At 36.4% G+C, this 15,328-nt stretch overlaps 1 protein-coding gene across 1 annotated transcript in view; it reads left to right on the top strand.

The window, feature by feature from the left end:
• ATP9B (ATPase phospholipid transporting 9B (putative)) overlaps window positions 1–15,328 on the top strand; it is a 127,604-nt gene that overhangs the window by 103,846 nt on the left and 8,430 nt on the right. Inside the window, 8 exon segments of the mRNA XM_015815923.1 lie at window positions 2,051–2,116; window positions 3,213–3,308; window positions 4,692–4,862; window positions 5,942–6,040; window positions 6,666–6,755; window positions 10,022–10,166; window positions 10,989–11,053; window positions 13,203–13,373. Of these exon segments, the coding sequence (XP_015671409.1) occupies window positions 2,051–2,116; window positions 3,213–3,308; window positions 4,692–4,862; window positions 5,942–6,040; window positions 6,666–6,755; window positions 10,022–10,166; window positions 10,989–11,053; window positions 13,203–13,373 (903 nt within the window).

The raw sequence follows: 15,328 nt of genomic DNA on the forward strand, positions 1-15,328 counted from the left end.
TAACGAATTTGGGAAATTTTCATCTAAATGTTCATCTAATAATTGAAAAGGAGACAAAAGATAAAACCAATTTAATGAGTAATGTAAAATGTTTTTTCTGAATGCAGTATTTATTAGAAAGCAAGGATATTACGTTAACTCTAAACAGTCATCATAAACATGTTCTCATATATGCTCAATCTGTTTTTGCTGACTTTTACCTTGGATAGCAGAAATGTAACTGAAAAATATATTTAAATTATGTTTGAAAGCATATGTTTTTACAAAATAAATGCATTATACTATATTGCTATACTGGATACCAGCAGTTGTCTTTATTTGACCTTACATACAGATAATATGGTAATGTGATAATCACACAATGCATGTTCATAATGGTATTGGCAATATAAATCAATAGTCGCTTCAGGCAGTTTGATTTAATCAGGGTCATGAATAAATTAAATTCCCTGAAGACCTAATAAAGTGTCATAAAAATTACTTTTGGTGATAATGATGTACAATTAATTGTAAAATACTTGTTTAATTTATTTAGCATTAGGAGGTCAAATCAATACACATTTTGCATTAGAATGACAGAATTTTGCTTTTTTAAAAACTAATGAATCTTTTTAGTTTTATTATTTTAATAGAGAACAATAAGCTCATTCCAGCTGTTTTTATAATATAGTGTAGACATTTTCTATGATAAATGTACATATCAGCCTGAAAAAATAATTTTGAAACTATACTTTTTAAAAAAAGGAATAGATACTCTAACACAGATGGTGATAGAATAGGGACTTTGAAAATCAAGTGATCCGATAAGTCAGGCAAAGAACCAAGGAGAAAAACAGTATTTGCTTCAATCTGTGTTTATTGCATTATTCCAATGTATTTATGTGAGATATTGCATTCAAGGAAAGTAATTAATTTCTAAAAGTTAATAAGAAACCTCACTTCTTATTTACTCAAAGAAGAGTGCAGGATCCAAAAAAAGAGAAAGTGAGCATCCGAAATGTCTTAATTCATTTAATAGGGCCTGCCTATTAAATTCCATAAGGATTATTATTTTTTATTTATAGATGTGTTTCATAAATGATGTTAAGGTATTTTTATCCTACACTTAGGACAAAATCTACAAGAAGTAATTTAATAAAAATTCTAATGAAGAAAACAATGAAGTATATTTTAAAAAAACCCAGGAGAACAAAATTTGGAATAAGAGCAAAATTGGTGGAATGAAAATACTTTTTTGGAACTGTTTAAAACCCATGGTTCAAAGAGCATGGTAAAATTTTCAGCAGAAGAAATTCCCATCATTAGGGCATCAACAAAAAGACTGTGTCCTTTATACTCACTGCCTTGTTGATCTGAGGAGTAAGCCTGATTAAGCTTTCTGCAGCTTAATGTAGGACACTGAGAAATTTAAATAGGAAAAAGTTTTTCCTCGTGTAACTTGGATCCAAATATTCCCATGGTTAATTGAATTGAATTTGCTGGATCCCCACAAGCATATTGGCATAGAATTTTATGCTGACATTTTTGGACTTTAAAGGAACATTTAGAGAACCTTACAGTATTCTAGACTGGAGTTCTAACTGGTTTCTCTGGTAGATCTTATTTCAGAAACCAGCCTAAGCTTGTCAAAGGTACTTCTAGCCGAAGAAGCCACCTGTGTTCCAAAAGATGATACAGATTTCCATATGCTTTTGATTATGCAGGGAGAATGTAGTCATTCCTCAGACTGATTGCAAATTTGTAACCAGACAACAGTTTTTCCACCAACAGTACATTCACCTCCAACTATTTTAAGCTTCAGTTAGTTTGCCTACATCATTTTCAAATGATAGATTGATAGAGACGAGAAAAACCTACTTGTCATCTGTAATACAGCCCAAATCTCCATGTAAATTCCCTCTGTAATTTCCTGTATTATTAAAGATCATAGACAAAAACCAGCACAGGCACTTCAGAGGCCAAGTGGCCATGGGATAAAATAATCCCTCAGCACTACTTTTTAAATTAGCCCTTCAAAAATAACCAGAGCTAATTTAATTTCCATTTGAAGGATGCAGAGAGCATAGGGAATGGCCTTGAAGGACAGGACGAAGAGCTACTACCAAGACCACGTGAGGTTTGAGCCCATTCCCAGAAACTAGTTTGAGTAAAGATCTCAGGAGACTCCTCCCTAGTTCATACAAAGATAAAGGGAGGGGAGCACATTCAGACTTACAAGGTTCTGTTACTATAGGTCCGTGGTGGCGAACCTATGGCACACGTGCCAGAGGCGGCACTCAGAGCCCTCTCTGTGGGTACGCGCACCATCGCCCCAGTCCTAGGCCTTCAGCTGGGTTTTATAAAACCTTTTCACTTTAGGCCTCCGCTGCCGTGTGCAAAAAAAAAAGGTTCAATCAGTCAATCAATTTCAACTTCTCGTGGGAAAAAAAAGATTTCGCAAAGTTGGAATTGATTGATTGAACCTTTTAGTTAGTCCCACCCAGTCTGCCGTTACCACCGAAGCCATGCCCACCCACTGGGCCACACCCACCCACTGGGCCTCGCCCACCCAGCATCCGATGATACATAAGTGGGTTTTGGGTTGCAGTTTGGGCACTCGGTCTCTAAAAGGTTCACCATCAGTGCTATAGGTGTTACCGTAGTTGTTATCTAAATGGCATTGGTTCCTTAATCTGGTATAGAGATGACAAAGGGTCAAAGAAACATATAAGGTAAAACTGTTAATTCAAATATCAGGAAGTGGCAGGCTTCAACCACTAGGGAGGACTTAATTTCACAAGAAGTTGAGAACTTTAGATAATACATTGTTAATTGAGAAAGAATTCCAGCAACCGCTCCTTTTCAAGAGCAAGTCCCTTTTGAAGAATCAGTATTTAAACCCCCCTATGCCTTTTTCTTTTGCCCACCAAACATAATACTAAGATGCTTGGCTCCTTCTTTTGGGCAGGAGGTCCAGTTTCATAGTTTCCTTTATCTTGTCAGTTATCAGATCTATTGTGATAATTGCCTTTCTCTGACAGTATGAGAACGAACTCCCACAATAGGAGAGTTACTGGGACAGTTTAAGTAATCTTACTGTTGACAATATGTAGCTGGCTCGATGTCTCAAAAATAAAAGCATGGTTGTGGATGAATGTACAGCTTAATGTAAATTGACTTGATAACTTTTTTTCTTTTTGTATCAGCATGATTCATAACTATTTTATAATTATTTGCAATTTTAGTGTGGTAACATGGCAAGAGAAGGTCTGCGCACTTTGGTTGTTGCCAAAAAATCCTTAACAGAAGAACAGTATCAGGATTTTGAGGTAAAAAAAAAAGTTGAAAGACAAATATTACACTGAGCTCCAGGAATGGCAAAAACCCCTATTTAATTCACATAAGTAATTTCTCCTTACTATAGACAATGATAGGTGAACTCCACCGTCATTGACTTCGTCATTGGCTTAATTTCTACTCCTTTCTTTTTCTGTTTTTCCTCACTTTCCTCTGCTTCATCTGAATCTTTTTCTTCTATTACTATGTTCATAAGTGTTTCTATTTAAGGGGGTGGAGATTTTTTTTTATAAACACTTCATTCTTTCTAAAAGTTATCCACGCTATAGTAGAAAACATCTCCTGCTCTATATCCAGTAAGTCTATAACAAGGTTTCAGTTTCACTCTTATATTTTTTGTTGTCATTCTGTTCTCCATTTCTAATATTCCAAGCAATGTTATCATTAATCTACGAAGATATCATATAAGCAACACCTGAATTAACTCATGTGCCCAAACTCCACAAAACTTACTTTTGGTTATCGTTCATATTGACTAGTGCAGTGGTGGCAAACCTATGGCATGGGTGCCAGAGGCGGTACTCAGAGCCCTCTCTGTGGGCACGTGTGCCGTCGCCCCAGTCCTAGGCCTTCAGCTGGGTTTTATAAAACCTTTTTGCTTTAGGCCTCCACCGCCGTGTGCAAAAAAAAAAAAAAAAGGTTCAATCAGTCAATTTCAACTTCTCGCAGGAAAAAAAAATCTTGCAAAGTTGGAATTGATTGATTGAACTTTTTAGTCCCACCCAGTCTGCCGTTACCACCGCAGCCACGCCCAGCCAATGGGCCACACCCACCCGGCACCCGCCGATGCATAAGTGGGTTTTGGGTTGCAGTTTGGGCACTCGGTCTCTAAAAGGTTCGCCATCACTGGACTAGTGATACAAGCATTGCCCTCTTTTCTGATTGCAACGAAGTTTGTAAATTAGAAGAGAATTGTCCCAGAAGCCTTTCTGTTTGTCTGTGACCTGTGACTTTTCCAGTTGCACCAAACTATAATTTTCTATAAAACCCTCCTTTCACGTTAATTATGTGCCAGGTTTTCAGGAATGCAGTAGTAAATCCTGAAATATTATTACATCTTCTCATGTGTGAAACTTCAGTCCAGATAGTGGGGTTTCTTTGATTCTATCAACTTCAAAAACCGAGATCAAATCTTGAATTTTACAGGTATAAACCATTTGGATATTTACATTTGTTTTTGTCTTTGGTATTATTTATGTCCATTTACTTCTGTATGCACATCATAGGTGAAATTTGAATTTCAGATTCTAAAGTGAATCTGTGAATCAAATAACACTCTAGGGCTTGCATTTTGGACAACACAAAAATCTTTCTTATCTACTTGAGGCTACAAATTACATTTTGTTTTGTCTTAGAGTCGATATAACCAAGCAAAATTAAGTATACATGACAGAACGCTCAAGGTGGCTGCAGTTGTAGAGAGTCTAGAAAGAGAAATGGAATTATTGTGTCTCACTGGAGTTGAAGATCAATTACAGGCTGATGTTAGGCCAACACTAGAGATGCTACGAAATGCTGGAATAAAGGTACCAATACTTTTTTTATTCTTCAGTTTATTTATATATATTGTTTTGTTCTCTTACCTCAGATCTGTTGCTTTAACTAAGAATCCAATCTGTTTCATGTGATAAATATAAGCAACTAGAAATGTGTCACTGCTGGTTTAACTTCTATAGGTAAAAGAAACACAGAGAGAGAGAGCATGACAGAAAGTTGATTTTTTGTAGAATACATTTGAATATATTAACTAGACACAATTACTTTGCCTTATGCAAAAAAGTACAGAAAATTCATTTGAATTTTTGTATTATCAGCTCTATACAACAATACTTACTAAGAGTGACCATACCATTTTTTCTAAGAATATGTCCACATATATATCTATTTACGTTCTACTGATTTAAATTATATAACTGAATACCTTAGTATTTCATATGTACAGAAGCTGGGATGGAGTAGATCATATTATTAAACACATTAGGATTTGCCTTCCAGGGCTTTAAATTTCAGGGGATTTTTTTTACATGTCTTGTCTTACTTTTTCTTTAATGGATTTATACCTTTTGGAGGACATTTTAATCTCTATTCACTATCCAGAGTTCCTTTGGTAGATGGACAGCCATATGAATTTGTTTATAAAAAACAACCTATTGGGACAATAATATTAGTTTATAACTTAGTTATTTCAAGGTTTAATTGGATAATATACATTTCAGATATTTGAATGCTTGTCATGAATAATAGTAATATGAATTACTATGATTTATAACAGGATTCAGAAAATAAAATCTTGCAAGAAACTAATTATATGGAAACATATATTTGTGGAAGAAAAGCGTGAAAATATATTTTACTCCTTTTAACTGTATCTGTCCAGTTAATAGATGACCTGAGGAGCTACCATATTTGAATAGATAGAATGAGTTTAAATGCTGATATTTCCTATTATTAAATACTCGCTTTTGCCTCCATAGACCCCTACAGCAAAGCAAAAGCAATAATTTGAATCTTTACTTTTTTTCCCTTAAGTTAATTTGAGAAAGATATGTGCACAGTTTTTAATATAATAAATGATTAACAGTTAAATTCTAAAATTATCTCATAGATATGGATGCTAACAGGAGATAAATTGGAGACTGCGACTTGTATTGCAAAAAGTTCCCATTTAGTGTCTAGGACCCAAGATATTCATATTTTCAGACCCGTAAGTAGAACTGCTGATATATTTTCCCCATCATTCTTAGCTGCTATTGTCTTCTTTCCTAGAGCTGAAAGATGTGTTGGTTTTCTGCAAATTTGTTATATATGATCAAAGAATTAAATGCAGAACAACATTAATTGCCAAACACCCAAATTTTGATCATGTGACCGCAAGGCACTGCAACAAGCATAATTTTGTGCACAAGCCATAAGTTCATTCTTTTAGCACCATCATAATTTTAAATGGTCACTGAATGAATGTTCATAAATTGAAGACTACATTTATAACACAGTTGTGCAGATAGTAATACAATGTACATGCATTTGGAGGACAAAGGAAGAGTGCATACTATGCATGCACTTCTCTGTAGCATCTTCTGACATGACTTATCCTGCTCATGTTGATTGGAGGTATGAAAAATCAAGGCTAAACCCAGTGGGAGTTCACATAATAATGAGTTGCAGATATTCATCTGGATTAAGCATCTAAAGGAGAAGTTTTAAGCAGCACTTAAAGTTCACAAATCCCTCTTTTTTATGATCCCATAAACACTCCCCCCTCCCTATTTAAAAGTTTTTCTAACTCTGTTTTACCTTTCATTCATTCATTCATTCATTCATTTATTTAGGTAACCAACCGTGGAGAAGCTCATTTGGAATTAAATGCATTCAGAAGGAAACATGATTGTGCTTTAGTAATATCTGGTGACTCTCTGGAGGTAATGGCCTAGCTTTCATCACTTGCTGATAATGTTGTTTGTGCAGATACTGTAGGTAGGTTGGTAGGTTTTCCAAAGGAGTCCCAAGCAGTGCCTTTGGTGAATCACACGAGTCACATTTGTTTTAAATCAACAAAACACCTAATACTGTAAATCTAACCCAACAGAGACATTCCACATTTTTTTGCCTGTTATCCTCTGTGTCCCCTGAAAGTAAAAAATAATAATAATAATCCTTAGCTGGATGGAATCCTAACAGTTTCAAAGACTCTTGGATCTGTCAAAAGAAAAAAAACTTTTGACAGTTGTGCTTCTTATATATGTATTATGCCACAGGATCCTCTCAGATACTTATTTATATTACACAAATTTGAAAACCAGTTTCTTGATTGTTTTATAGAAATTATTTTTTGTGTCCTCAACCCTGTTCTACTCAAATGACTTATGATCGTTTTTCACACTTTCGGCCTTTGCAACATCCGCGTGATCATATCATCAAAATTCAGACGCTTGGCAACTGACTCATATTTATGACATTTGTAGTGATCATCTTTTGTGACCTTGTGACAAGCAAAGTCAATGGGGAAGTCAGATTCACTTAAGAACTGTTACTAACTTAACAACTGCAGTGATTCACTTAGCTTTCTTGTAGCAAAATGGGGCAAAAGTCTCTTACCAACTGTCTCTCTGAGCAACAGAAGTTTTTGGCTCAATTGTGGTCATAACTTGAGGACTACCTTTCATTTTTGCCTAGTACTTCCCAACTTGACAGGTCTGTTGCCTGTTGGAACTCACTTTTTAATGGAATGAAGTTCTAAATATGCAATTCTGAGAAAAACTATTCATTCCTTTTCAAGAATTCTAAACTTCTGCGTATCTTTTCTTCACAATATTATCATATGGGTTTCCGTGTTATATACAAGGGGTCTGATCAGAGAAGGAATACTGAAGTTTTGTGTGCTTGATACATGTATTCTGTGAACAAACTCATCCAATGTTTAGTGTGCTGCTGTGGGAAATAATTGACCCTTTAGATGCAGTCACCAGTTGTATCATCTATAACCATGCGTAACCTCAACCAGATTATTTCTATAATGGATATTTAGTCCTTCACATCACAACTTAAGAATTTTGGCCCATCCCTCGATAACAAACTACTACGAGTCTATACCATTTAACATTTTCTTTCATGAACTACTATTTCAGGTTTGCCACCTTATTAGGGTTCTTTGAATTGGCTAAGTCAAAGTTTACTCTGTTCTTTGTATATTCTCTTATAGACATTTGTATGTTTGGAATCATGACTCGCTTGTACTTCATTTTAACTGATTCTTTCGTCAGTAATGGCTACTTGTTCAGGTCCTAGTGCAGCTAACCATTCCCAAACTATGACATTGCTTTCTCTGTTTTTAACAGTTTGTATGGGCTTCTTATTATGTAGTAGTGTTTGGTTTCTATCAGATAGAACAATATCCATGTAACCCCCACATTTCCATTTTTGATTCATCTGCTCATAGAACATTCCTCCCAAAGTCTGAAAGGTCATCTAGGTGCTTTTTGGCAATCTTGAACTGAGCATCAGTATTCTTTTTAGTGAACAATATCTTCTTCTTTGCTGCTTTTAAGTTTCCCCAACAGAACTCATCTTAAATTTGCTATCCCTAACTTTACAGAGCTTCAGCTGGCTGTGCGATTCAAACTCAACAGAAGCCTCCTAGAAATTCAGGGCAGTGTGCTAAATAAGAATCTTTATTGCAACTGGATTGCAGCCATATTAAACAATGGATTGCTTTCTGTCAGCATGAGGATACAGTTCCCTCTTATATATATATATGACAGCTTAAAAATTAATGACATCTCTTCCCTGAGAACAGCTGGCTCTCAGCAGCTACTCCATGCTGAATTCCATTTTTTCCCAAATGCTTTTTTGATGATGGGATCATGAACACTGACTTTATCCAAAGTGAGAGATGGGGATTACCTAAATTAAGCGGCAGCCAGTTCTAAAAGCAATTTATCATATTAACCTTTGCAGCTGAAAAGGAGTAAGCCAAATATCTGAGCTAGAGAAAGCATATACAAAACAGACTTTCTCACTCTTCTTGCACATCACCAAATACCAGTCAGGAAATAAAAGCATATTTAACCATTTTCAGTTTTAATTGAAGTAAATTCCAAGAGACAACTTCATGTGGGTTTACTCTCCTAGCCTTTTTCAGACTGGAAAGCATGGTTAGCCAAAAGACCTACAAGATATCCCACTAGTAGCAGAAATGTCCATCATCTAGAGAACAGCTCTAAAACATCACCAAAGAAAATTTGAAAGAAATTCTCAAACACAGTGAGATAGAAAGCAGAAGTCATTTTAGCAGAAGAAATCTAAGAATTTTTTAGCAGAGGAAAGGATATCGAGGAACATCTAGGGAGCTGCTACCGTGTTTCCCCAAAAATAAGACCCAGTCTTTTTTTTATCTCCAAAAGAGGCAGCAGGTCTTATTTTCGGGGATGTCTTTTTCCACAGTCTCAGCTCGCAGTGGCGGCACTCACAGCCTTGCCCAGCTGGCCTACTTCTGCGGCCACTTGCTGCCATTCGCAAGCATCATCCCCTACCTCCATTTTGCTGTCAGGGACCTTCAGGAGATGCCTCTGCAGCTGAGAATAAAGCTCTGGATTGATGCGCACGGCTCTCTCTGGCCTCCATTTTGTCCTCAGAGGCCTTCCAGAAAGGCCTCTACAGCTGAGAACCGAGCTCCGGATTGACATGTGTGGCACCCCCATCCTGCATTTCACTTATATTAGGCCTATCCCCCAAAATCAATCTAGGTCTTATTTTCGGGGTAGGGTGTATTTTCGGGAGAACATGGTAAAAATTGTCACTGATTTGATAGCACATAAGGTATAACAGGTTTCGGCAGCAAATGACATAGTAAGATAGAATACTGACCTTGTATTTCATTCCTTTTAGTGAAAATAAGGAAATGGGAAAGTTGGAAGGGCAACAACTATTATAGTAAGGCACAAAACAGGTGCTCAATCTGACCATAACGTTTTCCTCACTAGAGGAAATATGTGTCAGCCATTTTATTTTGGTCATTGATTAGCAAAACAATACACAAGAGTCACAATTGATTAAAGTAAAACCAGCTATAAAGTCATATGCCACAAATAAATATTGTAAGCTACAAGCAAATACAAGTAAAGTACAAATTGTAAGTTAAAGTTAATGAATTTGGGATGTAAAAATTAATATAGTAATCTTTTCATAGGTATGTTTGAAGTACTATGAACATGAATTTGTAGAACTAGCATGTCAGTGTCCAGCTGTAGTTTGCTGCCGATGCTCTCCCACCCAAAAAGCTCACATTGTAAAATTGTTGCAGCATCACACAGGAAAGCGTACATGTGCAATAGGTTTGTATCAATTTTGGTTTCCTTTCGATTGTGAAAGTAATTAATTATTTGGCCTCCTAGTCACAATAATGAAAAATAAATGAATCTTTTAAAAAGATTGCCACAGTATCATGTAAAAATAAAATGATGATATGGCAATGCTTAAAAAAAATGCTAAACATAATAAAGGAACAATTTTTTTTCCACTTTGTTTTCTCAAGATTTTTGCTAAAGCAAATCAAGTACAATTAAATCTCAGAACAATGACCAGCCAGAGTTTGAAATTGTCAGCCAGTATTTTTTACTGGACTATACATAGCTTTGGATTTGAAGGCCAAAAGTTACTTTTTTCTACATTTTGTAACATCTCCTTTGTAGTTAATAGGGCAGCTTTGGATATATCTCCCAAGTCATGGGGAAATGGTGATAATAAGGCTTGTAGAGCACATGATAAGTGACATCCTCAACCATCACAAGTGATGACCATATTGGTTCTGAATTACACAATTTTTTCCCTGGCACCTTGCCATCTAGTGGCATGTTGAGCCCAGGAGCCACAACATCTCCCCTTCAACTTCTTGCTTGCTGAAACAGCCCATCATGCTCAATCACAATTTATTCATTGTTTTCTGGACTATATAGAAAATTGGGAAATGTTTTAGCAACAAAGGTGCAATAGCATATTTACTTTTTTTGCTTTTCTAAGTTGAAAAAATAAAAACCGTTTTTAATTTAAAATGTAATTCAAATACCTTTATAGTAATACAAGGTGAAATGAAATGCAGCTAGTAAATATGAAATATTGCCAAACCAAACTTAAATATTCTGCACATGTTTTTTCAGGCGATGGAGGAAATGATGTCAGTATGATCCAGGCAGCAGATTGTGGAATTGGAATTGAAGGAAAGGTATATTTTCAAATTAGATTAAATGAGTAATTAATGATTTTATCCATCCTTAGAATAATATTTTGTGAAGGAATTCCAGCTAGCCTTAGGGATAGGGAAGGAATGACTGGACCTTTTGGGACATACTTTCAGAAAAGATAACTCCCACCACCCCCCTAGGATGAAGATGACTCTTTGCTTCATACTGTGATGGACCCTCTCTGTGCTGGTTGCTGTGCAAGAGGAGGGGAGGGCAGTTTCCAGCTCCATCTAGTTCTGCTTTGCCATATCTGCCCATTGACCTGTCAAGTTGTTAGGTCCCGGGTAGGGCCTGTGTGGAGGGTAGCGCAGGAGTGATTCCTTCTTTGTTGTTCTTGAATTGCCTGAACTGCCTTTCACCGAGAAGGGGGAAGTGATTCTGACAGGGGAGGTGGTGAAAAAGAATATAAATTTGGCCTTAAAAATGGGGGGAAGAATGAGCAATACTTATGGGGGATTTTCAGAAAAGATTACTCATTCCTGAGAAAGAGGAAAGCATAAAAATAACTCAAAGTAACTCTGTATTGATTCTTTTGGGTATAATATGGGTCAGGGAGAAACTCTTGAGAGGCTTTCAAGATTCTGTTATTCTACGTTGCAACAATGAAGAGCATTTCTAGCATTCCTGTCATGCCTATTTCTTGACACTGCCTATCTCAGAGGACTGACATATTTGGAACGGTCCTTCAGATATTCCTCTGGTTGGGACTCGGTCACTCTAAATAGGATTGCTGGATAGCATTCTGCAGACAGGATAAAAACAGAAACTAGTTACATACATTTTGTTGCCTTCTCATCATAGTGTAGTCCTGATCACATATCAGTTAAAGTGGACACATTCCTTAGTTTTCTCAAATCATGACCTCTTTTGGAGGAGTCTCCTTTGTAATTTCATCTGCGAGAATTCTGCTTTCTGACCGGGCAAGACAAAAACTGGCATGCATTTCTTACTGTTTGTTGTAGACCTAACAGACATAGGTTAAGTTTGTTGGGCCTAGAAGATCAGCCCTTTAATAGTGAGAATTGTTCAACCCCCAAAGAGATGACACCCTCTAATGACAAAAGCTGAGTACTATGGCTAGGAGATTGGGACTCAAATCATCTGCTGTCCAATCTAACCAGGTATCTTCCCCAGTTCAGTTCTGCCTGTACCCTGCACCCAAACTACAACAACCCCCGGGTCCAAATAGATGCTACATCATTTGGTGAAATGTTAAGCCAATCCTGCAGAATATAAACAAGGCAGTCCTAGTGGAGCTTTTGATTTTATCAACTTGAGAATGTTCTTTGGGAAACATTTGACCCATTTCATCAAGAAACAAGTTCTCAACAACAACAACAACAACGATGCTTATAAATCAGTGAGGACAAAAATTTCAGCTTCTATCCTTGGTGTTACCCTTCTATAACACTTTTCAGCAGATGCAGGATGCAGTACATGGTCATTGTCTATTTCTTTTAGTATGCATTTTTAGGGAAAGCAACACTGTCAGTAGTGCTTCAGTGACTTCTGATACTATCAGGCAAAACACCAAATATATTATCTACAGAGAGAAAAGGGTTATTCTTTCTAACTGAGCTTCTTCAAGGGATCTATAAATCCAAGTAACCTGTTCTTCTCTCCCACAAAAGTAATATTTGGGTTTGGATTCTCATTTTGGCAAAAGCTGATGGAGATATAGAATTCATACCTGTATATAGGGCAATTCTGAAAATGCCCAATTTCTGCCCAAAAAAAACATCTTAGTTTCTAGAACATGGGCGCCCAACCTTTTGGTTTGCCTGGGCTGCATTGAGTGAAGAGGAAATGTCCAGGCCACATATAAAATATAGAATACAGTTTTATAATATAAAATCACATAATAATGTTCAGTTTACAACCTTGTGAGCTGCAATTACTAGCTGTCCAAAGCCACATCTGGCCCCTGGGCTGCAGGTTGGACACACCTGTTCTAGAACTTTTTTGAAAGTCGCTCTCCAAGTTAATCTAAGCATTTTGAGAATATCAAGCTAAGTAAATTACCAATTCTTCCACTGTTGCTCAAATTTCTCTTTGTTTATATGTTTATACATATCCAAAGTGCTACACTATGTTTACATTGATCATTTTATCATTTTACTTTTTATTTAGGAAGGGAAACAAGCTTCCTTGGCTGCTGATTTTTCTATAACACAATTTAAACACATTGGTAGACTGCTGATGGTACATGGTCGAAACAGTTACAAAAGATCAGCAGCTCTAGGTCAATTTGTCATGCACAGAGGCCTTATTATTTCAACTATGCAGGTACCTATTTTTTTTGTTTGTTGTTTATGTGGATTTCCATCAGTACGCTGATGACACTCAGCTGTACATATCCACCCCGGGCCACCCCAACGATGCCCTTGACGTGATGGCCCGGTGCCTGGAGGCCGTGAGGGTCTGGATGGGGAGGAACAGACTCAGACTCAACCCGTCCAAGACCGAGTGGCTGTGGCTACCAGCGCCTCGGCATAGTCAGCTGATTCCATCGCNCTAGCATGTCAGTGTCCAGCTGTAGTTTGCTGCCGATGCTCTCCCACCCAAAAAGCTCACATTGTAAAATTGTTGCAGCATCACACAGGAAAGCGTACATGTGCAATAGGTTTGTATCAATTTTGGTTTCCTTTCGATTGTGAAAGTAATTAATTATTTGGCCTCCTAGTCACAATAATGAAAAATAAATGAATCTTTTGAAAAGATTGCCACAGTATCATGTAAAAATAAAATGATGATATGGCAATGCTTAAAAAAAATGCTAAACATAATAAAGGAACAATTTTTTTTCCACTTTGTTTTCTCAAGATTTTTGCTAAAGCAAATCAAGTACAATTAAATCTCAGAACAATGACCAGCCAGAGTTTGAAATTGTCAGCCAGTATTTTTTACTGGACTATACATAGCTTTGGATTTGAAGGCCAAAAGTTACTTTTTTCTACATTTTGTAACATCTCCTTTGTAGTTAATAGGGCAGCTTTGGATATATCTCCCAAGTCATGGGAAAATGGTGATAATAAGGCTTGTAGAGCACATGATAAGTGACATCCTCAACCATCACAAGTGATGACCATATTGGTTCTGAATTACACATTTTTTTCCCTGGCACCTTGCCATCTAGTGGCATGTTGAGCCAGGAGCCACAGCATCTCCCCTTCAACTTCTTGCTTGCTGAAACAGCCCATCATGCTCAATCACAATTTATTCATTGTTTTCTGGACTATAATTTATATATAGAAAATTGGGAAATGTTTTAGCAACAAAGGTGCAATAGCATATTTACTTTTTTTGCTTTTCTAAGTTGAAAAAATAAAAACCGTTTTTTAATTTAAAATGTAATTCAAATACCTTTATAGTAATACAAGGTGAAATGAAATGCAGCTAGTAAATATGAAATATTGCCAAACCAAACTTAAATATTCTGCACATGTTTTTTCAGGCGATGGAGGAAATGATGTCAGTATGATCCAGGCAGCAGATTGTGGAATTGGAATTGAAGGAAAGGTATATTTTCAAATTAGATTAAATGAGTAATTAATAATAATATTTTAGGATTAACAGATTCAAGTTATAAGACAACGTAATTTGTGATAATTATGCAAACAGACTTCTCGTATGTAATAGATCTTTGCATTCGCTACCTCTTTCTTTTGGTCTCTAAAGTAAGACATATGGCTTTTATAGATGTGCATAAAGTTATAAAACTTGAATTTCTTTCTTAGGACCTCACTACTTTATTATCACTCTATATACTGGTATGATTGCTGCCCCTCCCTGAATTCCTGTTTCTGACCATACAAAACTCCAGAACTCTCAGATTACTTTCTAAATAATTTTATTTAATTTGCTTAATGTGACTGACCTTTTTTTCCACAGTTATTTTATATTTTTGTTTTATTCTTCTCTGGCTTTATTCTTCATGTTTACAAATGTCTTGTGAAGCCTTTTGCCAAACCAACCATATGGCCTAAGGCTACACTTCGGAAATGTCACATATATAGTAAGGATTCCCTGTGTCTGCTTTGTTTAGGTGAGCAACCTATAATTGATTTGTACGTTCAGTAGACAGATCAGATATAGCAGTTTCTCAAGATTTCAACCCTCTTTCTGGAAAAAAAAAATTTATACACCTAGCATGCCCCTGGAAGATTGCAAGGGGTGAGACATAAGTTGACATAGGTTGAATCCTTAAATCCTTCTGTTAAATAGTGCCCAGGAGTTTGCCCTTAAATTTGTTTGGC

This window comes from Protobothrops mucrosquamatus, unplaced genomic scaffold, assembly GCF_001527695.2.
Source record: "Protobothrops mucrosquamatus isolate PMUCROS unplaced genomic scaffold, P.Mucros_1.0 scaffold386, whole genome shotgun sequence".
Lineage (NCBI taxonomy): Eukaryota > Metazoa > Chordata > Lepidosauria > Squamata > Viperidae > Protobothrops > Protobothrops mucrosquamatus.